This window comes from Canis lupus, chromosome 3 (genome assembly GCF_003254725.2).
Source record: "Canis lupus dingo isolate Sandy chromosome 3, ASM325472v2, whole genome shotgun sequence".
In the NCBI taxonomy this organism is placed as follows: domain Eukaryota; kingdom Metazoa; phylum Chordata; class Mammalia; order Carnivora; family Canidae; genus Canis; species Canis lupus.
The window spans coordinates 58,180,776-58,206,878 of NC_064245.1; the positions used below are offsets into that span (position 1 = coordinate 58,180,776).

Here is a 26,103-nt window from a genome sequence, read left to right on the forward strand (position 1 = left end):
ACGTTGAATAAACAGAGACTTTAACATTAACCCAATCTCACTTCTTGATACACATCAGTGAACTATAGCTGCCCCTCAGGGCCATCCTGACTATACTCTAGTCCAGCTACTCTTTCCGCCACACAGCCCGTTCTCCAGCCGCACCAAGAACCACTGCTGAGTGAAAATACTCACCAACACTTCACAGAGTGTCCATGGAAGATTACTGCCCTCAGTACAATCAGGCGAACCTGTCAATTCTATTCTTATGCTCCATTTACAAGTGAGGGGCGAGGTTAATGAATAATTAAGAAAATCCTACATATTAGGCATGGTGAATATGTAAACATGTTACAATAGTTAGAAAGCCAGTGTCAAGCAGGTAAAAATTTCCTTACTGCCCAAAATGGACTGCTAGCCACAACTCAATAGCAAACTGCCAACGGTTCTTGGCTCAATACTGAGCCAACCACCTCCTTCCATAAATATGGCCAAACAAAAAAATTAAACACCTACCTGAAAAATCAGTCTAGATATGAAAGGAATACACAGTGTACAAAGGTTTCAGAATGCATCCACACAAGCACACTGCTCTTTGAAATTTAAAGAAAAAATTTATTGAAGATCTGAAAAACAATTCCTAAAAGATCGACTTTTCCAGAAAACTGTAGCTACACAATGCATTGCGTCTATCATGTTAAAACGTGCATTAGACACAAATACAAAAACCATGAAACAAGCCACCATTCTTCAACAATCTGAGCAAAGATAAAATGCCTAAGGAACAACATGGATGGCCTGCAAAGGATGGACTCTTTAAGCACCATTAAAAAAAAAAAAAAAAAAAAAAAGCACAAACGGATGAGCGTGTTCAGTTATATACACTGAATTGAACCTTTGGCACTAGGAATCAGAGCATTTGTCATAGAGCATTAACACATATTATAAAAGTGCGTAGTGTCAAAGGAATAGAACCACCAGCATTCAAAGCAGCTTTGTCGACTAGGCAATAGAACCATCTACAGTATGTCTCTCCGTTGTCCGTCACTGAATACACTGGTAGCAACTTTGAAATGGAAAAAAAAAAAAAAAAAAAAAAAAGGAAAGAAAAAAGGAGCTGTAACCCCTTTTATTTTCTCTGTTTAAGATCAAACAGAAAACAAACATCAACTCTGTTATACACTAACATTTTCAAAGTACATCATTTGTACAAGAGAAGGACTAAACAAAAATGTGTTTACAGAGATTCAAACGAAGCGAGGGTCTGCGCCTCGCCTCACACGGCCTTCCGGTGGTACTCAGGAGGAGCCACTTCATAATCGCTGGCACTAAACAAGGTTGCCGAATTCTTTGCCAGGTACCTAAAAATAAAGTATTAGTCAGTTACAAAGATGAAAGAGAATCCTACCTCGAACTAAATCAATGCACAAAAGCTGCACAGTTTCTTGCAAGATACACTAAAGATTTCGAGGTAAAACCCTGTGGTTACAATTCAGATACACTGGGCTACACCCACCAGACAACATGCATCAAGGAAGGAGGAGGTCCAGAGTAGGTCCAGAGTTGCTCCCAATTTCAGAACGGTAAAAGAACAGGTGTTTTCAGAACACCAGTGCGAGAGCTTAGACTATCTTTACAAAGCAGACGTTGCATCCTAAAGCAGTATATGGTGTTTTCTTTAGCTCTTAGAAACTCTGCATGAAACAGATTCGGAAACTGACAAACACCATAAAAATCCAACGGTCCAGGGATCCGTGGGTGGCGCAGCGGTTTGGCGCCTGCCTTTGGCCCAGGGCGCGATCCTGGAGACCCGGGATCGGATCCCATGTCGGGCTCCCGGTGCATGGAGCCTGCTTCTCCCTCTGCCTGTGTCTCTCCCTCTCTCTCTCTCTGTGACTATCATGAATAAATAAAAATTAAAAAAAAAAAAAAAAATCCAAGGGTCCTGAACTGAAGCCCTCAAGCAATAGAACACTTTCATTTCATAAAGAAATCGGGCTGAGAGGATCACTGGCAGAGCAAGCACTATAAAGACAGAGCAAGCACTATAAAGCCGTGTAGATACCCAGGCATGTGTTGCAATGTTGAGATTATAAAATACATGGTGTCACTTTAAGAAAATTCTAATACAGAAATATATGAAATAGAAACTAACCACTCCAACCTTCCCTCCCACAATTGTGCCCAAGAACTAACCCACCCTTCAGTATGATCCACAATTTTCTAATCTTTTCCCAAGAGTACAAATGTTTCTCTGTCAATGAGGGGACTCCAACCACACCTAGCTTTCCTGCAACGCGGCTGTTTCAACACCACAACACGGACAGCTTCCTCATCAGTGTGTTTACACCTACACCCTCTAATGGCAGCTTGGGTGTTGACAATTCTGCATTACTATCTACATACACATAAATCTTACATTTTCATGCATTTGGAAATCTTTATGCACCTCAACTTTTCTACGGGGTCAGTTCCCAGAGGAATAACAGTCTGGTCCGAGGGAAGCACACTGGAATTTCCAAAAGGCATTGCCAGAACACCCTCCAAAAAGCGGGCAGACACAACTGCCCTCCTTCTCCATTTCTGCAGTCTATTTAATCTTGGCCAACGGGACTGAGATCCTCGGACCATGGGAACCCCCCACTTTCAGGAGCCCACGGTACTGCCACCCCTGTGGGATCCCAGAGTACTGGTTGTCATCGCTTTGCTCATCTTGATCAAACTCTTTTTCTTTGTTACTATTTTTAATCACAGAATTTTAAATCTTTTACATGGTCGACTATTTCCTCTACAATTTGAGTATTTAGAAAAACCATTCTCAACTCTAAAGATAATGAAAATATTACCATTTTCTCATCATTATCTTAATAGTTTCAATTTTAAACTTAAACTTTTGATTCAGTCTAGAATTTTGATCTGTGACAGTAAGCATGGATCCTTCCAAAAGACTGGCTAGTTGATTCCATCAGACACCACTCCAGCAGTTTGTGGCATTCACCACTTGCACGTATGCTGCCCCATTAACAGCCTCAACTCTGGCACCCCTCACTGCTCTGTTCTTGTCCACACTGCCAATGTATCAGAGTGACTTCCACTACACCGTACTAATTCATGTTTTTAATTTCAAGCATACCAGTAAACTTACTTTAGGAAATCATGAAGATAATTGAGCAATAAAGCAAGGCTCTTCTCATCCAGCGGAGTATAAGCCAACATCGCTCCAATTCGTACTGTGTAAACAAAACAATGTAGTCCAAGTTACATTCAAGATAGCTCTGTAAGCGCTATGGTCATTATGGGAGCAGATGAAATCGCTGACTCCTTTAAAATACAGATTTTAGAAACTCATCACTTTTAAACAGATTTGATATTTAGTATTTTAGATAAAAAGTGAATATTGAAATGGAATATTCTATGTTATTTTCTGTTACCCCTTGATGCCAACCAGGAAAGATAAAATAATTAAAAATCCAAAGGACAGGGATGCTGGGTGGTTCAGTGGTTGAGTGTCTGCCTTTGGCTCAGGGCGTGATCCCAAGGTCCTGGGATCAAGTCGGCATCAGGCACTGGGCTCCCTACAGGGAGCCTGCTTCTCCCTCTGCCTGTATCTCTGCAACTCTGTGTCTCTCGTGAATAAATAAAATCTTAAAAAAAAAAAAAAAAAAAACCCAAAGGATAAAAAGTACATTTTTTCTTAAAGAGGATATTACCAAATAATCTCAGTAGATGTGGTGCCCCATACACCTGGGACATGGGTGCATCCGGGTGATCTGCAAGGATCTCTGCATACTGTGGTCTCTCAAATTTGTAGAGTAGCTGAGTGCCCAACATCACATTGAAGTATTCCTTTATTCCAGCCACAACCTCATTAACAGCATACTCCCTGACAGAGAGACAAAAATCTTTATTTCAAAGCAGGTCACTGAAAAGAATTGAGAAATAGAGATTAATTCAACTAATGTAAGAGTGAGAGATTTGAACTGAAGGTTGAACTTATAACAATGAACTTTTACTGAACAGATTTTTAGAGCTCTAAACAAAAGAACAAGAAAAATCAATTCCAGAAGTAAAGCAAGCTTTAGCCCTGAGGCTAAAAATGTTTTTTAAAAACATCTTCAAACAATTGTGTATTGTGGTTATATACACTTACACATAATAACTTCAATTTCACATACAATATTTACTGTCTGGTGCTTTAAATAGTAAGTTTGGAGGCCAAACTTCACGTCGAATCAATGAAATTTTATTTTGCTGGTTTCTGATGGCATTATTTTTTTTAGAGAAAGTGGACATTTCAGAGGATTTATTTGGAACTAATAATACTTAAAAGAAAAATCTTTTGTGTATACTTTCAAGATTTATATATTCTTACTTATTATCTGTGTTTCCTCGAGATTTCTTGTAATTTGCATAATCCTCTAGGATGGAATCCACATTCTTCTTGGCAGGAAGATAAAAGAGCTATGAAAACAAAAATACACTTCAATTCCAGTATTTTTATTTATTTTTAAAGAAAAATTACATTGGAAAAGCTTCTATGCAATAAAAGACCACCTAACAGTAATGAAATAGAAAATGGCACTGTTTAGCATTTATTTACAACAAGGCTAATGTAGCAGAGGAACTAATAAAAATTTTTAATAATTTCAACTAAGTAGCCAAGTGTGACTAGCAGCTGCCATATTGGACAGCACAGCCCTGAAGATGAGCAACCTACTGGACATACGTTCATACTACTCACAATCTATGGAATGCACCACAAAGAAGTGGTTGGCTCCTGACACGGACATTATGTACTACATGTGCATCATGTGCCAGACCCTGTTTGAAGCATTCCTAAAACTGCTCTACATCCTCACATCAGGAGTGAGGTAGGGATTAAAACATGGAGAGGCCAAGTCACTTGTCTGAATCCCTGATAAGGCCAAGGTTTGACACCAGGAGTTGGGCCCCAGAACAAATGAGGTCCACATGTTGTCTGTGACTGAGGTCTGAAGTCTCATGAGCCCCAACCAGTCACACTCCAAGTCCACCCCCTTCCTGCCCGTGCCACCTGTTTTAAGACTTGGCTCATCTATCTGGATTTGACGATGGAACCCTTGCAATGTCCCCCGTGTACCTCACAATGCCGTGTTCTCTACACTAGTAATTAGACACAGGAACTGGAACAGATTCAGAAGACCTTACAGGAAGTATTGTGTGCTTCTCATCACACCTCACTAGTCCCAAGATTATGGAAGGATATCTCATTTTCAGTAACAGCAGAACAGGAAAACACATGCTTGTCTTTATTGGTTTTCAGAAGGATTTCCTATCCTAGCACCCTCCAAAATTGAGTTCTCTCAACCTTTTCTCAATATAAACTCACGAGACTTTATAGCCGTACTTGTATTCCTTTCCAAGTCATGCTTTCTGGCGATCACACTATTCATAGTCTCTGAATTAAAATAGCACTCATCCAAAAAAAAAAAAAAAACAAACACTCATCACTCATACTCCTTCAGTATTCAAGTCCATATAGATTTTTCCTTAAAATTCTTTTTCACACTAGCAAAAACATCTCTAGATGACAATCTATGTAGCTTTCAAAGTACCTGTTTTTGTCGGGTAATTAAGTCCCAATCATCAACAAGCCATGGTTTTAGCTCCTCAGGAATCTTCACTTTCACTTCAACTCTGTTCATGAAGGTTTCCTCCTGGACAGAAAAGATTTTGGCACTGAAACCCCATCTTTTGAGACAGCAACTACAGGGATTTTCTCAATCTCTAGAGGCACCAAGTATTCAGGTGGACTGCTAGAGTTGGCATTCAACAATTCCGAAATGAAAAACCCCTATAGCTAAACTGCTGGGAGCAAAGAATCTTGTCTTCACAGAGAATTCGTCTATTTGGTGCCTTTTTGTGTGAAGGCACAAACTTATCATCACATTTTCTTTTCTTTGTAAACGAGCACTCAGACTGGGTGCACTTTAACTTGGTGTTTTCATATTTATCGCTGATACCAAGGACTGTTCCAAACACGACTACCATGAAATTACTTAACATCTAAAATCAAATGTACTGACTCCTAATGAAGTCTTCACTAACTGCCCAAAAGTGCCTGTTTTCAAAACATACCATTCTAAGCATACCAGGTTCCTAATCTCGGCTTCACTTATATTAAAATTAAATAAAAACTCTACTTCCAAATTCCAAACTTTAGAAATAAGACATTTTTCACTTAAAGAAATTCTAAACTCTCATGCATGCACAGATAAAACTTTTGTGGCATTTTTTATGGGTTTATTAAGTCATCTGCGGACATACTAAACTGTTTAATATGAATTGTTAGTCTATACAGTGAAACATCAATGAAATATATTTAGTCTTGTACATCAACAGAGCTTGCAAACAAGTATTTGATGATGAGCTGGGGAAGACATAACAGGGACATATTCAGAGCTACAAGTGAAATAAAGAAAGATGTATTTTTTAAAAATCCTTCATCCAAATATAGGAGTATTTTTATTTCAGTAGTTAATTTGGTTAACAATGTTCTCAAGACTCAAGTTCTGTTTGATTGCACAGACTACAGATACTAATATGTCGAGGAACCACTCACATTCTCAACAGTGGGATCCACACGGGCCCTTTTCTTGCGAGGAGGTGGAGGGGTCTCACTGGTGCTACCACCATCTCCGTTTCCAGGCGCTGCACAGATTCAGGACAAGGAGGAGATTTCAGCTTAATACAGGAGAAATTTGTGAGGAAACCAGTCCCATGATACCCCTTCCTCTTTTCATGTTCCCATTATACAGGAGTTGCCTGCATCTATAAGCAAAGAATCTTAAAGTCTTACCAAAAATATAACTTTATAGCAGCAGGTAACATTTACCAATATTATCATCTGATATTTATTACAAACTATTTTTTTTTTAAGATTTTTATTTATTTATTCATGAGAGACAGAGAGAAAGAGAGAGAGAGAGAAAGGCACAGAGATACAGGCAGAAGGAGAAGCAGGCTCCATGCAGGGAGCCCAATGCGGAACTCGATCCCAGGTCTTCAGGATCACACCCTGGGCTCAAGGTGGCACTAAACCGCTGAGCCACCCGGGCTGCCCCAAAATATGTTCTTCTCAATTATAAAGACTAACCGTGACATAGGTCTCTCCATGGTAAAAAGAATGTCAGAGTTGGATCTCTACTACCCACGTACGATACTATGAACTGGATGGACTCTATAGAATGTTGTTGTGACTCATCTTTGAGATGACCAACATAATATGCCTATTCTAAAAAGTTTTCAAGTTTTAACATTTTAACACTAATTTCAAAATGAAAATGCAATAAAAGTAAATAATTTTAACAAAGTTAATATACTTACTTTTCTGTTTGTTCTTTTTGGTTTTCCTAAAAGGGGATGGGGAAAAAAAAGAAAGAAAAATAAGTGATTGTTGCTACTAAAGCTGCCTCTGTGAATTCCCCTTTACAATGGTTAAGTTCATACGGAAATACTGCCTTAGATGGTAAGACTCAGCTGCAAATAGTTTCCTGCTTAGATAAGAATTTTCATTGATAGATGGTTAAATTCACACCTCCCTCCATATAATACAAAAATAAACCAAAACCACCATGTTGGGAGAGTTCTAGGATATTACTAATTTACAAGTTCACAGCATGTAAGTTATATGGTTTATAAGATTACATTATTAGTTCCACCAAAATAAAGTTCCTCCATTAACTCAGTACCAGAAAGCTCAGAGACTAGGGTGCAGGGCACATGCCACCCTCACTGGCCAGTTTCCCTAAACTACTCTCAACTGGACACTCCCTCCTTCTCAACACCTAATACTCTCTTCTTCCCCTACATAGAACAAAGTTAATGTCTCCTTACTCTTGGTCACCACATTTCTAACAGCAACTTAACTCATGTCTATTTACAAACTAGCAAACAGTAAATTATTAATTTTAATTTCACACACAACTATTTATAGAACACAAGGAAATCCATTTGAAGCCCACAATTATGGCCTACATCTGGTGGGACTGAACCAGAACAATGGATTATGTGGACTCTTCTACTGCTTTAAAAAACATTTATAAATGTTATTAATTGCACTGACCTAATTTAGAGCATGGGGTTCATTTTGCAATTCAAATTAATTTATGTTTGGTTATAAATACAAAAATCTGGGATGCCTGGGTGGCTCAGCGGTTAAGCTTCTGCCTTCGGCTCAGAGTGTGATCCTGGAGTCCCAGGGACTGAGTCCCACATCAGGCTCCCCGCATGGAACCTGTTTCTCCCTCTGCCTATGTCACTGGCTCTATGTCTCTCATGAATAATATAAAAAAAAAAAAATCCGGCCATCCAAAAGTACAAGTTTTTTCCTGCTTCTCTAAGTTTAAACTTCTGGAGCACAAGTATTTGTTGGAGAGTTATTTCTGGGTCAGATTAAACCATAAATTTTTACTTATACACGTTAAGAACAGGTGGTGGCGGGCAGCCTGGGTGGTTCAGCAGTTTAGCGCCGCCTTCAGCCCGGGGTGTGATCCTGTCGGGCTCCCTGCATGGAGCCTGCTTCTTTCTCCCTCTGCCTGTGTCTGTGCCTCTCTCTCTCTGTCTCTCATGAATAAATAAAATCTTAAAAAAAAAAAAAAAGAACACAGGTGGTGGCTAAGAGAAACCTAGAGCTCTGACAGGCATTCCTTAAACACTTATTCTATATGACAAAACTAAAGGAAAAACACTGACAATGGGCCCTAATTATATAATCTATAAACTATACTTAAATGAATCGCAGCAGCAAAGAATCACGAACATTCTTGCTTCAACCTTCTTGCTTACAGTTAATTAAAAAGCAAGCTTTCTCATATTGCAAAAATTTCCTACAATAAACTGCTAGTGCTGTTTCTTTCTCTAAGCCCTATGACCAAGTATATAGTCAAAATATTAGCTGTTAGATTTCAATTTAAATAAGAGAAGTCCTAAGTCACTCTTAAGAAAAGCCATTCCACTAAACAATGAACCAAAGCACAACCTTTTGAAGCCAAAGTACTAACAAACATCACGCATATTCACTATTAGTTTAGGGAAAAAAAGTTTAAGGACCAAGATGTTAACAAAGAGAAAGTTTACTTTACTTCTCTATGCATATTCAGAAAAAGAACAATTACTAAACCCTAAAGATCAAGTAGGATAAAACCAAACATTAAAAATTGTATCAAAAAAAAAATGTATCAAAACTCAAATCAAAATGAAAGAAATGGGGGAAAAATATTGTCAGGTTTAATTACTCATTATTTCCATATACTTTAAAATATACCTGCTATTCTACTAGGGAAAAGCAATGCTAAAAATTACTTGAGGTCTTCTCTAACCACCCAGATAATGAGCTCAATAAAATGTCATCTTTCCTATTAATAAAGGCTCTTGGAGAAAAAGGAAGTTCCAGGTCTTAGGGCACAAAATTTACCAGGTGATCCTAGAATATACCTTTATCCTACCTGATGACACAGAAGACCCAAAACACCTAGAAGCCCTCAAAAGGACCCAGGAGTCCATAAATGTGAAGAGGTCCCAATTCTCCAAGGAAGGGAAAGTTGAGTTTAAAGCTTTACTTCAGGGACAACCGGGTGGCTCAGCAGGTGAGTGCTGCCTTCAGCCCAGGGCCTGATCCTGGAGACCTGGGATTGAGTCCCACATTGGGCTCCCTACATGGAGCCTGCTTCCCCCTCTGCCTGTGTCTCTGCCTCTCTCATGAATAAATAAAAACCTTAAAAAATAATAAATAAATAAATAAAACTTTATTTCATGTAATTACTGAACCATTTTTATATGTACGCTTTATATTCAAATACTAAGTTTTTAAGTCTACTACTATGTAGACTAATTTTCTACACCAACTTTTAACATGATAAAGGATTAACATATCAAAAATATTATTGTACTGGAATGCCTGGGTGGCTCAGCGGTTAAGCATCTGCCTTCCACTCAGGGCGTGATCCTGGAGTTCCAGGATCGAGTCCCACATCAGGCTCCCTGCATGCAGCCTGCTTTTCCCTCTGCCTGTCTCTCTCATGAATAAATAAAATCTTTTAAAAAATATGTATTATTTTGTTGATATAAATCCATCATATTCTCCCATATGAGAAAACTGCTGACTTTTAAGACTCACTTGCTATTAAAACCCTAATGAATACTACCACATGGCAGTTTTCCAAAAAACTGCATCATTTGTTATTGTTTATTAATGAAAGCTACAGGACACCCTCAGTGGCACACCCACTCCCTGGCCATCAATTATCACCTCAACCTTCCAAACGTCTAATTACCTTCATGACTAACATCTCACATTTAGGTAGTAAAGTCAGACCAGACCGCTAACTGTAAAGCAATATGATATAATTCTAAGGAAAAACTTCTTTGATAAATCATATTTTAGAGCACTGTCACTTTTGATCCTTTGACAAGAATACAACCTCTCATTAAACTACCTGTTTTTAAAGGAGAATAATCAAATCACAAGAAATAAAATGATCTTTTGTTTTTTTTTTAATTTTTTTAAATTTTTATTTATTTATGATAGTCACACAGAGAGAGAGAGAGAGGCAGAGACATAGGCAGAGAGAGAAGCAAGCTCCATGCACCGGGAGCCCGACGTGGGATTCGATCCCGGGTCTCCAGGATCGCGCCCTGGGTCGAAGGCAGGTGCCAAACTGCTGCGCCACCCAGGGATCCCAAATGATCTTTTGATTAAAGTTTTTGTCATATGTGTATGACTTCCACACAGTTTTTTTTTTTTTTTTACCAAGATATTCTAAATCTTAAGAGTTAACAAGAAATGTTTCCTCTCCCATGGGGTGGACAGGTAATTTGAAACTGTTAACATCTCACACATTCTTACCATGGGTTTCAAGAGAAGAATTAAACTAGTATTTATTTTTAGTGCTAGAGGAGAACCAAATCTACCCAAAAAATACCTTACCTGACTTGTATCCAACTGATAATACTCTAAAAAACATACATGCACAAATACATCTTAAAAAGTAAGGGTTGTGAAAATACTCAATGCCACTGAATTATACACTTAAAAAGGAGTTAAGTGGTAAATCTTAAGTTACATATATTTCACCATAATAAAAAGGGGGCAGGGTGGTACAAAAACCTAAGGGAAATTAAGGAGTATTTAATTATCACCTATTTTCAACAACCCAACACTTGAGAATGCGATTCTCATTGGCATTTTTCAAGTCAAAAATGTTCCAATTTCCATTTTCAATAAATCCTAAAACATGATAATGAGTACTGAGTTTGAATTTCACGTATAAAACAATATGCAAAATTAAAACAAAGAGAGCTTCTTACACTTCAACATTTTTCTGTTGCAGACCAGATGTCTTCTTTCCTGGGGCAGCCCCTCTCATCTTCCCCTCTGCATACTGCTCCCTTCAAAAATAATTTCAATAAAGTTGTCATTAAATGAGTATGTGGAAAAGTAAATCGTGCCACCTTGATTCCATTTGAGATTTATATTCAAACTGACGTCCCATGTCCCTTTCCAAGTATAATAGAATCAGGAAGGAAGATCACAGTGAGTTTGCAACTACAGGAATTCCAACAACATCCTGCTATTTTCTACCTAACTCTATGGACAGACTCAAGAAATGACCGGTATGCTAACAACTCCTTTTTTCTAGAAAAGGCTTCTCTGATTGCTCGAAGTTAAAGCCCCAACACACAGCAGCTGATAGGTACCAAGAATCATTTTTTAGGCAGGCAGCCAACATGATTTCTACTTTTCCATTTCTCAAAATTAAATTTATAGACATTTCTCATTTCTCATACTCGTGCTGCAAAACTTACTGATTGGCTTTTTGAAGTTCTCGCTGTTTCTGCAGATTGGTGTCCACATATTTGAGTACTCTGCTTTCTGGAACCCATTCATCCCAACTGAAAAAGAGAAGTTAAATTATCATTCAAAATTATTTTTTACTACTATTTAGATTCTGTCCACCAATTACTTTTTAGAGATTCAAGAGGTAAGACTTTGGATTTCTCTGACAAAATTTAACTAGCTACGACTACAAATCCATTCTCAACTAAAATGAAAATCTGTTCTGTAAAGGAAGTAAACATTTCATATCAAAAGCAGCATTCTAAATCTGCCAGATTCCAAAAGCAGATTACTCAAATCCTTTTTTCAAATGACTTAAGAGCATGACACTTAAGAGTCTCTAAGCAACTACCTTTACAGGATAAAGAGATCTTAAAGAATTTTAATTTCCAAAAAAATGAAAGAATCCATCAAAAGCTAACAATATTGTAATATAACAGCAAAGTTACAGACAGAACTAGTTGTGTCTTATTTTCATCACCTGTAAAATGGGGGTAACGGTACTTACCCTGACAGAATTATTCTAAGAATTCAATAATATATACACAATAGTCGCGAGTCTGACACATAAACACTAAAGGTAGGTCAGAAACGTGATTAAGTTGATCACACTCAAATACCATCCAGACCTATTCTGCTAAGACTGTAGATCAAACCATTATCATAGTTTATCAGACTACACAGTCCTCAACCTTCACTCACTCACGACCAAGGAATGTACTAACTTCCAAGACATATCCAGAGATGGCTTTCTGAACATCAGGAGGTAGAACCAACCACTCTTGAAAAATATCTAGTTGCTTAAGCATCCTGGCATGTAGAAAAGCTCCTTCCAGATTTCTGATGTGGTTTTTCTCCCCAAAGGGGAAAACAAAAACAAAGTATTTCTTAGGGAAGGCTTAACTATTCATGCAAAGTGATTCTTTTCTCCTGCCGAGGGAGCTCCTTTAGTGACACAGTTAGATGTAGCCTCAAAACAAAATCTTTCATTTAATGATTTCCCACCTCTGACCTCTTACATAAGATAGCCAAAAGGAGAATAAATAATGAAAAAGCAATCCTCAATATGATTTCCTAGAGAAAACTTGAAAACATGCATTTACCTAGAGGTCAGGAGGGGGTGGTGTACTGAGGGAGCTCCTTCAGGAACAGGAAAAAGGGCTACAATATCCTCACGTGTCTTCAAAGTTTGTTCAGAGCGCCTGGGCCTCACAGCACTTCTGATACAGACAGCATAGTACAAAGTAATCTCAGTCACTAGGTGCAGAATTTAGCTTAAGCTTTATTAAGATTTATTTACAAATGGAATATTTAATTGTCTGTGTCAACAAGTTCCAGTAAGGTTTTTGAAACTTTAGAAATATATTATCTACTGTGCTTTTGAAAATATTTACATATTTACTAAAGTTAAAAAAAACTCCAATTTGGAAATTGGGCTTTTGTTGTATGACTTTCTAAAAGTATCCTACAAACCATTTTCAAAGTGAGAATCTTACTTTTATTTATACATCTACTTAGAACTATTCCCATTCTAAATTAAGAGATGGCAAATTTTTATTTACCATGAAGTTCCATTTTAAGGCTTGCAACTTGCAAATCCCTTTCCATTCTGAGAGAAGATGCATCTAAATAAGTACCTCAATCTAAAAACCAAATCAAGGGGCACCTGGCAGGCTCAGTTAGTAGAGCACACAACTCTCATTGGTCTCCGGGTCATGAGTTCAAGCCCCACACTGAGCACAGCATTTAGTTAAAAAAAAAAAAAAAATTTAAATAACAAGTTTAAAAATAAATAAAAACCAAATCAATTCCAGAGTTTCCTTTATGTGTCAGAAGCTGAAAATCCTTGCTGAACCACAGGAAAATAAAATAACATCTTTTGCTCTGAGGAATATCACTGAGGGTAGTAACAACTCAAGGCCAGATGTTCAGAAATTTTCACAGGTCACAAGCATAAAAAAGTTCAGAATTTTCAAAGGAAGCTTGTCACTAATTCCCACATAACACTGACCCGTGGCACTGCTTACACAGTACTAAACATAAACGTAACACGCTTGCTGGGCATTTGAGTAACTCCTCATTTTAAAATGGGCTTATTTAAAGGTAACTCTTAAAACTCACTAAGATCAAATTTTCCAAAATTACATATATTGATCTACATTCCTAATCACCTATAAAAAATACATCTTTGTTCATTAATATTCTCAACACATCTACAAAGATACTAAAGATCTCCAATGTTTAGTGCCATTTTTAAATTATTTTTTCAAGGAATCGGCATATAAACTTAGCTGAAAACAAATCTATGCAGCTTATCATTTACTTTTGTTACTGAACTCTAAAAAGGGAAAAAACATTATTTTGAAGCCACAAAATCAGGAAATACAAGCATTTGGCACTTTCACAATTTTTTATAAGTTACAAATGTCACTCAAAACCCAAGTCTTTAAGCTATACATTTACTCATATATTGTACATAAAAGAGTTAAGCACAAAAACTGTGTATTCACAGCTATAACAATGAAATGCTAAAATAATTATTTACAAGTGTACATGGAGAGGGGGACAAAGCTATGCCATGAATGTAAGTTTTTTTTTTTATTTCCTAGATGGACTTTAAGTTTCCTACACATGATATGCACACAAATGAGATGGTCTATGATCTGTAGAGAATGGAGATTCTTACTGTAATGTTCTCAACTTTACCCAATATTGACAAGAGTATATGTAAAATAATACAAGACTGAAATACAGTTTAAACATTTTCTCAATAGGGAAATCTACAATATACACCAGGAGCCATACGATGAACTTCCCTGGATATGAGAAGTAATGTAGCACTCCTACTGAAATCACATTTACAATGAGTTTACTTCTACAAGACAAAAGGATAGTTTTCTCCATTACTTTCCCAATTTCTCTATTTAAAATGCTGTCATTATTAGAAATAGTTTAATCATTAAATGGGGGGGGAAAATTACAAGTTGTCAGAAATGTGCTTTTACACATCTTAGATCTCCACCTTTCTACAACTACACTAATGGAAGAAAAGTGAAGGGTCTGGTATTTCTTCTTAGCTAAAAGCATTTTGTGAAAACTTTTCTTTAAAAAAAAAAAAGAAAATCAAACTGGGTTGTGTCACCTGAAACAAGACCAAAGTCCCAAAGAATACCTCCTTGCATACCAACAGTGCTCATCAAACCAGATGGGGGACCATGCACAGGGCACAGGTGACACAAAGCCTTTTAAGCTGCTAGAAAACGACCCCTGAAGAACTACTTTCTAGCAATCTCTGAAAGACAAAATATCACTAATAAAGTCATTTAAAACCTCTCATAGTAAAAATTACAGGCTCTTCAACTTTAAGCACCAAAAAAGAGTCCATTATTGTGTGTGATATTTGGGGTCCCAAAGAGAAAGACTCATCACTGAACAAGAGCTCCACGGGCTAGATATCCTAGAATGTGTTCAATCTATGACCATTGTCTACTCCCGGTAACAACAGATCAGTACAACACTCCTTAAAAAAAAAAAAAAAGTCTAATAACTCTTCAAGGTGAAACATTAGGTTGTGTAATTAAATTTCTGTATCTGTATTAATATTCTAAAAAGTGAACCATATGAAATCACTCTCTGCCTAATTTGTTACCAAAGCTCAGAATATAAAAGTTGGTCATTACTTCCTAATCAGGCAACCTTATCCTTTTTCCTTTTCTAGGCAGGAAAATCCAACTAGCTCTGAGTATAACTGTTTGCAATAACATATAGTAAATGAATTTGTGCTGAAGGCAAAAAACTCAAGCTGTACTAAGATGTACCAAAACCAGAAAAATAGTTGGATGCCTAACAATTATTAGACATTCTACTAGAACAGATATAATCCAAAGAATTCAAAATGAAATGGCTGTGTAACCTCGTTTCTATTACTTTCTTCATACTACAAATGCAATACCCTTGCTTTTGATAAATGTATTAGGTTAAAACCATGACACACAGGACACAAGCTACCTTGTTAGAAATAAAACATTGCTCTTAAAGATCTAATACTAATACTCACTTTTTATTCCAACCACTGTAATGTATAAAGTATTTCACTTGTTTGTCCTTTATGGCAACCTTTACACACTGAAATAAAAAAGAAAAAGTTCACTCAGAAATATGTTTTGAAAAAGACAACCATCACCACGTGTGCTTTTCAAGTATGCGATCTTTCAGAGACACTCCTTTCAGACTGATGGCCAAATCGAGCACAACAAAATGTGACTCTCACAGAGGCAGGAGTTCAAGCTCCGGGCTCCTCACATTCATCACCAGTCATAAAGATGCTCAGAGTCACCATCTGTTGGATCCAGTCTAGCAAAGCTGAAAACCCCCTAAGAGGTCACCCTGACGCTTAAATCAATGGGCTCAGCACTCCAAGAACGGCTAATTAAAGCCGTGTTTGCACTTTCTCAAAGTCTACCAACCAGAAGCCATTATGTATTTCAAAAACAAACTTAGCTAAAGAAAATTATTTATACCAAATTATTAAAAAGTGTCATTTACCTATGGAAGGCAATCAACTGTTTCTGCTGCAGAATATCAGCAACTAGCCAAGTGACAGATGAAAAACATCTTATGTTCTTAAAAGAAGCCAAATTAGAATGAATTATGAGGAAATCATTAACTATGACAAGCAATCACTACTCGTTCTGGATTAAGTCTATCCTGAGTAAACCAAGAGAACCATGATAGTTTAAGCCATCCCAACAGCCATTTAAAAATCATTCCCTGGAGTTTCTGCTGCCTGAGGGAAAAAATCTGCCAGGTTAGTGGAGGTGACACAACAAAGTAACATTCAGAGATATAAACGATTGATAGAATTCACAACTTACGGAGTGTTAGTATGACATCATTAAAACATAAAGTTACCAGATTCTCCATGAATCCATATTCAGCCATTTTAGAACTTTAAAAACACACATCTATGTATTTGAAACAACTGAGAAATCGTAAAAACAGTTATTATTTGGTCACATGGGCACTTCAAGATTAAGACCATTTTCAAACATATAAATACCAAAGATGCTGTAGAAATTGTATTTAACTAAATGCTTTATTATTTTATATACTGTTTTTAAAAATTATGTGTTAAAAACAGTCACAACATATTTGCATTGAAAGCAGAAACAATATACTTTTAGAAATCTGTTTTACTTGGGAACACATCATCTCATTTACCTCCGGCTAAATGTAAAATCAGTTCTGACTGCGGGACCACAGCACTGATACAGAGGAAAGGAAGCCCCTGGGGTTCAAACTCTGACAGACAAACCAGCAAGTTCAATGTTGTCACATTTTTTAATGTTCACGTTTATCTTTAACGCAGCCATGTTAGTTTAGAGCTCACTCAGCATCATTTACACCCAAAACTGACTGGCAGTATTTTCTCACAAGTCACTAAGTACACAATGCACTTGCTCCACAAACAACCAGGCTTTTACCTTTCCCCTCAAATGCTCCCTCCAGCTGCTGGGCCATCAGCAGGTCACAAGGTAAAAGACAAGGTGGCAATACTGTACCTGACCCATTCGGACTCTATGGACTACCAATCTGAAAAAGGCAACTAACTCTCTTCCTACCAACCACTGAAATCTGATGCTCAAAAGTCATCTGACCAGTCATTTCAGCTAACTTCTCAAAGGAAAACAGATTTCATACCTTTGCTTCATAAAGAAGAGGCCCATGAAAGCACAGTACTCGCTCACCTGTAAGAGTAAAAAAAAAAAAAAAAAGAAAAAAGAAAAAAAATGCCAGGTTAATTTTAATTTCTCTTCATACCTAAGGGTCACGTGGGAGGGTCATCATGTGTTCCCATGTATTCCTTGAAACACTGGCAGAGTATGGCTATGTACAGATTAATACTTCAGGTCAAACTTCAATAGTACCTTACAACAAAAAAATCACCTTCATACACATTGTAAACAGAAAAAAAAATTGAGTAGAATGTCAATCTATGTAGATCATCAAATCATCTAACACCTTATAAACCAATAAAATCCACTGTATCAACCTTTTGGCAGGATTTGGATTTTTCAATATCTGAAGAACACAATTTTTTAAATATTTCCTGATTTTTTAAAATTAGTTGGGAGAGAGAGAACTCATGGGTATGGGCCACCAGAGGGGAGGGGCAAAGAGAGAATCCTCAAGCAGACTCCATGCTGAGCACAGAGCCTGATGCTGGGCTCCACAGCAGGACCCCGAGATCATGATCTGAGCCAAAATCAAGAGTGAGATGCTTAACCAACTGAGTCACCCAGGGGCCCCTAAAATATTTCCATATTTAGAACCCTATAATCTCCCTATTATCTTCTCCTTCCAAACCTTTTACTGGCCAACTAAAATAAGAATTCTAACTTTCGGAAATCATACTCTATGTCAAACCTACAGTTAAGACTTGCAAGAGTAACTAAATGTAAGGGATTAAGATGTGGAAGCCAACTTGGCTCATCAGACAATCAGGCAGTGAATTCCTGGCAGACCTGAAGATCACTTTCAATTACTATAGAAATGGATTTTCTTGCACGTTATTTTCAGTCCCCTTGGATTCATCAGACCCAAAGATAACAAAAGTACTCCACCACAAACAGCTCTTTCAGCTCTAAAATCGTTAAAAATGACCTACTAGTTCAACATTTTTTTTAAAGATTTTGAGAGAGTAGCACACATTGGAAGAGGAAGAGGGGAAGAGGAAGGAGACTCCCTGCTGAGCAAGGAGCCTGAGATCATGACTTGAGCCAAAGTCAGATGCTTAACCTACTCAGGCACCTCCAGCTCAACTCTTAAAACTATAGGGCAATAAGGTTTTCACCAATTTATTGTTTTTTTAAAGATTTTATTTATTTACTCCTGAGAGAGAGAGAGAGGCAGAGACATAGGCATAGGGGGAAGCAGGCTGCCTGCAGGTGAGCCCTATGAAAGGGAAGCAACCAGTACAAAAGCATAGAAACATGACAAGGAAACACTATTAGGCTACCTACCATTTAAGTATAAATAGTTCACTATCACTGGATAACATATGAAAGTAGAAATCAAAGCTACACAGATCACGGAGTCCCACGTTATGAAGTCTGGACTTTATCCTGTGAGGATTCCCAAATGTGATCAAGAATCTCAGGAGTTTTTTTTTAAACTGCAGATTTTCAAGCTACACCAGGGACCTGTATGAGACCCTTCTGAGCAGCCCCAGGAACTTTACTTTGATCGAAGTTCTCCATGTAATTCTCGTGCAGAGGTTCCTGGGCCTATGCAAAGCTTCAAGTGGAGACTACAAATAAGCAGTCCACGGTGAAATCAGAAATAGGTCTGAACCAAAAGCAGGTACGCGTGAAGAACCGACTATGCAAAAGTGGTCATTTAAAGACTTCTAGACTGTGGAAGCATTAACCAGAACAGGAAATGGGGGAGGGGGGGCCAGTTTTGGACTGTTGAAGAGTGGATCCAGCACACCCAAAATGGAGCCGTCTAGGAAGCAGTTGGGTATACAAGTCCAGAGCCCAGCGGGGAACTGGGCTGGAGCCATCACTGAATACCAGGGGCAAGGACGAGACCCTGGGGATATAAGGAAGGTCCAATACTAACAAACAACAGACTTGTGTCTCCTAACTTCACTCTCCAGGCACAGTTTAGAAACATCCTTAAGGACGCCTGGGCGGCTCAGTCAGTGAAGCATCCAAATCCTGATCTCAGCTCAGGTCATGATCTTAGGGGGGCTGAGATCAAGCCCTGTGTCAGGAGCCCAACGTGGGGCATGGAACCTGTTAAAAAGAAAAAAGAATAAAGACACCCTGAAAATGGCTTTATTCCTTTTTGGCTTCTGCAAAAGTCTACTGTCCTGAGACTGAGGCCCTTCTGACCTCCATTCTGGCTACCTGACCCTCCTATTGTCTTGATGAATACACAGTGAACAGGAGGCATAGGAGCCAGGGTAATAAACACCTACGGCCTAGTTTTCATGTACGTGGAGAAAAACCTGTAATGGGGGAAAAGAGCACACCAGCATATCAGATATGGTTTGTAAAGCCTTTGCCCACTCTTGATCCTTCCGGTATCCTGAAACAAAGGTAATTCTGTCCAGTGCTCTTCCATCAAGGTCCATGAGACTCCAGGCCCCCTCCACCCACTGGCCTGTGTGCACTGGAAATGCTCAGAAGCTACTACCACCGGTGAATTCCTGGCAAGGCAAAAAGGCCCTCCCTGACAGCAGGCTAAATGCCAACAGTTTACTCTGTGCTGTATCAGAATTTCAAAAGGAGAATGGAGTCCCACACAGACAGATGTGTCACTGCACCCAAACGCTGCTTACCTACAACGTGCTGAACCCTGATGAAAAACTTCGAGTTTACAGCAACCATAAGCAGAAACAGTTTCTGACCAATCAGTCCTGCGGTGCCCCAACAACTAACTCTGTGCCCACCGGCAAGGCATTCCTGCTCTCTGAACCTGTCCTACAAACAACCACTTAGAGGAGGCCAGAGAGGAGAACCCCGTGGAAGCGATGGCCCTGGACAGGGTCTGCAGGGGTCAGCGCAGCACGTGGCTCTGCAGCCGCCCCCACCCCTGGTGGAGCACTTTCCCAGGGAAAGCGGCAGGGCTGAGCCCAGGCAGTGGCCCTCCTCCACTACCACCCAGCAGGGAGCACCTCGGGGCCCCGCCCAGGACGGTTCCGTCCACACAGCAACCACAGGGCCAGCCAGAGACAAAACTGCGACTGAACACTCCAACCGCAGTGCGGACGTTCAGGAAGCTCGGGGACAACCACCGCGACCTCGGGTCAGGGGCGTCCACACCGCATGCATCTCGCACACCGCAGGGCTGGAGATGCAAACGTCCTGCGGGGGCTGCTGCGGGGGGTGGTAGGGTGGGGCGGGCAGATCCATCACCGGAACCCTAACGCCCGGGGCGCCTGGCTGGCTCAGCGGCTGAGCGTCGCCTTCAGCTCAGGGATGGCTGCAGGGCGCTGGAATCGAGTTCCACACTGGGTTCTCCGCAGAGAGCCCGCTTCTCCCTCTGCCTGTGTCTCTGCCTCTCTCTGTGTCTCGTGAATAAATACATAAAATCTTAAAAAATAATAACTTTTACAAAACCAAACGAGTCCCAACCGCGCTGGACGCCTAGTTGCAGCGCCGCACGCCCGGGCGGGAGCCCTCCCCGCGGAGGCAGGGCGCCCCCTCCGGCGCGCGGGGTCCTAGCGGGCGGGCCGGGGCGGGGCGGGCCGGGGCGGGCAGGCGCAGGGGGCACCCCGCCCACCCGGGCCGCCGCGGCCCCCGCGCACAAAGCCCCGCGCGGCCGCCGGGAGGGGGCGCTGCGCAGCCCGCGCGGGCCGCCATGATGGCGCGGCCGCCTCGCCTCGCCTCGCCTCGCCTCGCAGCGGCCATTTCGCAGCAGCGCTCGGCTCCCGCGCGGGGGCCCCACTCCCCCCGCCCCCCCGCGGCCCCCGCGGCCCCCGCGCCCCCGCGCCGCGCCCGTCCGCCCCCGGGCTGCCCCGCCCCGCCCCGCCCCTCCCCCGCGGGCCTGCCCCGCCGCCGCCCCTCCCCCCGCCACATCAGCGCCCCGCCGCCGCCATGCCGCGCCCGCCGCCTCCCCACAATGGGCGGCCCCCGCGCCCGCTGCCCCGCCGCCCCGGCCTCCCCGCCCGCGCCCGCCCGCGCCCGCCGCGCCCGCCCGCCCGCGCCCGCCGCCGCCCCCGCCGCCCCCGCCGCAATGCGACCCCCCAACCAAGCGCTGCGCGCCGCCGGCCGCGGCCCGCGTCGGCCCCCGCCGGCCCCGGCCCCGCGCCCCCGGCCCCGCGCCCCGGCCCCGCGCCCCGGCCCCGCGCCCCCGCCGCCTCTCCCCGGGGGCCCCGACTCACCCTCCTGGAATTTGGGCTTCGGGTCCTGCTTCGGCGCCATTTATAAGTGATTCGCCGCCGCCTCCTCCTTCTCCCACCACCCCCGACTACCGCCCCCTACTCTCTACCCCACCCAGCTCCGCGTCAGACGCGCCGTCAGCCGCCGCCAGCTCTACATCCTGGGCCCGATTTGCCAGCGCCCGCAGACCTCACCGCGCCGCCACCGCGCAGCCGCCGCCCCAGCCAACGGCCGCCCGCCGCGCACGCGCCCTGAGGCCCGCGCCGCCCCGGGGCATGCCGGGACTCGTAGTTCCGCGGGGACGGGGACGGAGACGGGGCGGGGGAGGGGCAGCAGTCCTGGGCACGGGGAGGGGGAGGGGAAGGGCCCCCCTTCCCCCTCCCGCCCGTCCGCACCCCTGAAGCACCCCACGGGAGTGAGGGTCTCTGCGAGCCCGCCCGCCTCCCTCGCTCGGGGCTCCTCGGGGCCGCCCCGGCCCCAGTAACCCGGCTGTGGGGGTGGGGGTGGGGGTGGGGTGGGGGTGGCGGCCGTGGGTGCCCCTTGCTGCCGGCACCTGGCACCCCCCACCTTGTGTCGTCACGGAGAACTTGGGGTTTGCCTGGAAGCTGTGATCGCACGACCCAGGTCCACCTCCCCTCTGCCCGGCCTCCCGCCCGGTCCGCCAACCCCCTGCCCGGCCTCTCCCCGCCGAGCCTCCCCGTCCAGGTGCAGTGCGGACATTTCCCTGAGCTCCCTGCGGGGTCCCTGTGGGTGCACGTCCACCCCGTGAGCCTGCAGCGCGTCTGTGCGCTCGCCGCATCCCTAAGGATGAACAGACCTTAACTTGTCTGGTGCCGGCGGTGTTGCAGGCCTCAGAGGCTGCTCCGCTGCGGGACACCGGTGTACACGAATCTATGCAGGCCCCGGAATCCAAGGGGGGCACGTTGGTAGCCCCGGTGAAGGCCTCATCAGCTGACATTTCCAGCACCCCTTTGAGAGCCTGTTTCCCCACAGCTTTGCCAACCGTGCTACCATCGGTTCCCACAGCCCGCTCTTCATGTAGGAGGGAATCCAGCATCAGGGGAGTGGTAAACGAGGGTGGGAGGGGGCCGGGCGGGCGAGCTTGAGGGTGCAGGATGGGTACTGCTTCTCCCTCTGCTGTGGTTACCTGCTGTTGGCATAGGTGAGGAGGCATCAAGCTGTGCACTTAGGAGTCATGCACATCACCATACCTACCATGTACCTTAATAAAAATATCTTTAAAAGTCACTTTATTTGGGGGTGGCTGGGTGGGGCAGTCGCTTAAACATCTGACTTCATCTTGGCTCAAGTCTTGATCTCAGGGTCCTGGGATCCAGGTCTGCATCTAGCTCTGCATCCTGGGTGTGGAGCCTGCTTAAAATTCTCTTCCTCTGCACTGCCCCAGCCCTGCCTGCTCTTTCTTCCTTTCTCTCTAAAAAAAAACAAAAACAAAAAAAGTCCCCTTATTTTAGATATAGATTTTCAAACATAGAATTTTCTAACTAGAAAGAATAATTCATTATGTGTCATGCCTGACTTTTTCAACACACACCTCCAACATAGAAAGGCATTCTCTCATTTACCACGATACCATGATCATACACACACACAATTAACTGTGGTTCCCTAAAATCATACAATTCCTATTCCATGTTTCCTCACTTGCTCCTAAAATATTTGAATGATTGTTGCTTATTTTTCTTTTTTTCGAAACAATCTATTAAGTGACAGTTTGCATTTGGTGGTTAAGTCTCTTAAATCTTTAAATCTAGGCCCCAAGTTCCTAAGGTGAAAATCTGTGGATACAATTCAAAGGATCCAAGAACTCACATAGGTGCAAAATTACATCCTTATTTCAACCACATTCAAAATGAAATTTAGCATTTCCTTTCATTATAGATGAAGGAAACAAAGTGCAGTAACCCCAGCAACACCTGTGGCTTTGCCACACTATAAATTAGATGTTTTCACTCACATTGCAGTTCTTGTATAGATCTCAGAGCTATCGTGTAAATTCATTATTTTGAAGTTACTACACTTATTAGATCGTGTTATTTCATGCATTAGAAATGAATCAAGTGGGGATCCCTGGGTGGCTCAGCAGTTTGGCACCTGCCTTCAGCCCAAAGACTGATCCTGGGGTCCCAGGATCGGGTCCCACGTCAGGCTCCCTGCGTGGAGCCTGCTTCTCCCTCTGCCTGTGTCTCTGCCTCTCTCTCTGTGTCTCTCATGAATGAATGAATAAATAAAATCTTTTTTTTTAAAAAAAAGCCTCGATTAGATCTAAGTTGAGTTTTTGACAAGAACATTTTACAGGTGATGCTGTGCACTTCTGAACTGCGTCCCATCGGAAACACACGATGTTTGGCCATCTCATTAGTGATGCTAAATTTGATCACTGGGCTAAGGAGGTTAAGATCATTTCGTTTTTGCATAATCAAATAGTATTTAAATTTATATAGATTTAAAGCCATGTACAAAAGCAGAGGGGATAGTATGATGAACTGTGGTATATACATTGCTCAGCCTCTAAGTTAATAACCCACAGCCAATCCTGTTTCACTGCTGTGCATCATTCCTCTCGCCACCAAAATCCATAACACAAAGCCCAGATATCATATCTATTTCCATTATAAACAAGTTAGTACACATCTCTTCTTTTATGTTTTCTCTCTCCAAATTTTTTTAAAGAAATTTCTTTTTTTTTTTTAAGATTTTACTCATTTATTAATGAGAGACAGAGAGAGGGAGTGGGAGAAGCAGGCTCCATGCAGGGAGCCCGACGTGGGACTCGATTCCAGGTCTCCAGAATCAGGCCCTGGGCTGAAGGCAGCGCTAAACCGCCGAGCCACCAGAGCTGCCACTCTCTCCAAATCTTTATTTAAATTTCAGTTTAACATACAGTGTAATATTTGTTTCAGGAATAGAATTCAGTGATTCATCACTTCTATATAACAACTGGGAATTGAAGGGCTCTTTTTAAAATATGTTACTACATTTAAAAATATTTAAAAATTAGAAATAGTAATAAATCATCAGTCAACATAATACATCACCAGCCAGCAATAAGAAAAAAAATATTTGAGATCAAGCTCATTTTTAAATGTTAGTTCTGAAGGAGCTGTGACCCTAACTCCCTCCCTGGAGGGGAACGCCTGCATTGATTTTCCTAACGCAATGAAATGAATTAAATGAAATGAAATGAAATGAAATGAAATGAAATGAAATGAATGGCAATTACTTAATACAGAGCATTAAAAAAATAAATTTTAGGGGCACGAGGGTGGCTCAGTGGGTTAAGCATCTGCCTTTGGCTCAGGTCATGATCCCAGGGTCCTGGGATCAAGTCCTGCATCGAGTTCCCTGCTCAGTGGGGAGTCTGCTTCTCCCTCTGCCTCTGTGCTTGGTCTCTTGCTCTCTCTCTCAAATAAATAAATAAAATCCTTAAAAAATAGTAATCATATCTAAAAATAAATAAATAAATTTTAAATCAAGATCCCCTCCTAGTGGAACACTGGTTATATTAGTGTCCTGGGGCTGTCATAACAAGGTGCGCCAGAGTGTAATCTATCTCACAGCTCTAGAAGCCAGAAGTCTGAGCTTAGGGTGTGGGCAGGGCTGCTTCCTCCTGAGCTGGGAGGAGAGCTTGCTCTGACTCTCCCTCTAGCTCTAGTGGTAATGGTTGGCGTTCCCCGCTTGTGAAAGCACTCTGCCCTCTCCTTGCATCCTCACAGTCTTCTCCTTGGTGTCCAAATGTGCATTTCTAGGTGTGTGTCTGTGTCCAAATTCCCTCTTTTTATAAAGACACCAGTGGAACTGGGTTAAGAGCTCATGCTACCCCCGAATGACCTCATTTTTACTAATTACCAAAACACTATTTCCAAATAAGGCTACCTTCTGGGGTACCAGGGGTTAGGGCTTCAACACATGCATTTTACAGGAGCACAGTTCAACCCATAATACCAATGTTCAACTTAAAATGGATGCATGAAAAAATAAAATAAAATAAAATAAAATGGATGCATGATGAATATTTCTGGGCAAAAGAGTGTACTTATGGTGATAAGCACTGGGTAATGTACAGAATTATTGAATAACTGTGTTGTATGCCTGAAATAATATAACACTGTATGTTAACTATGGTGGAATTAAAAATCAATAAATCAATAGATGGGCGATATCTTCATTAACTTCTTGTCAATTTGCTAATTTGCCTCTTCTCTGACAGAGTTTTTGCCTTCTGAAAAATTCTATGCCACTCGCATCACTAGAGATTCTTAAACTACTGTAATGATAGAAGTATTTAGGGATTATCATTTCTGATGCTGAAATCTTCCATGTGTTTCTTCCAAAGCCTGA

At 41.7% G+C, this 26,103-nt stretch overlaps 1 protein-coding gene across 4 annotated transcripts; it reads right to left on the reverse strand.

Annotated features, from left to right (window-relative positions):
• Positions 1–573: 573 nt before the first annotated feature.
• MORF4L1 (mortality factor 4 like 1) lies at positions 574–21,987 on the reverse strand. Of its 4 annotated transcripts, XM_025437470.3 has the most exons (13): positions 21,747–21,942; positions 17,555–17,601; positions 15,912–15,979; positions 12,958–13,074; positions 11,824–11,910; positions 11,326–11,406; positions 7,345–7,370; positions 6,581–6,669; positions 5,574–5,675; positions 4,352–4,440; positions 3,690–3,862; positions 3,125–3,209; positions 574–1,340 (listed from the first exon to the last, which is right to left on the reverse strand). In XM_025437470.3, exons 1-13 carry the CDS (start codon positions 21,784–21,786, stop codon positions 1,256–1,258), a joined length of 1,089 nt encoding a protein of 362 aa, XP_025293255.1. In that variant the 5' UTR covers positions 21,787–21,942; the 3' UTR covers positions 574–1,255. The 4 variants fall into 4 exon arrangements, with proteins under 4 accessions (XP_025293255.1, XP_025293256.1, XP_048964475.1 ...); XM_025437471.3 differs by lacking the exon at positions 12,958–13,074 and having other exon boundaries at positions 21,747–21,987; XM_049108518.1 differs by lacking the exon at positions 11,326–11,406 and having other exon boundaries at positions 21,747–21,931.
• Between the last annotated feature and the right edge of the window lie 4,116 nt (positions 21,988–26,103).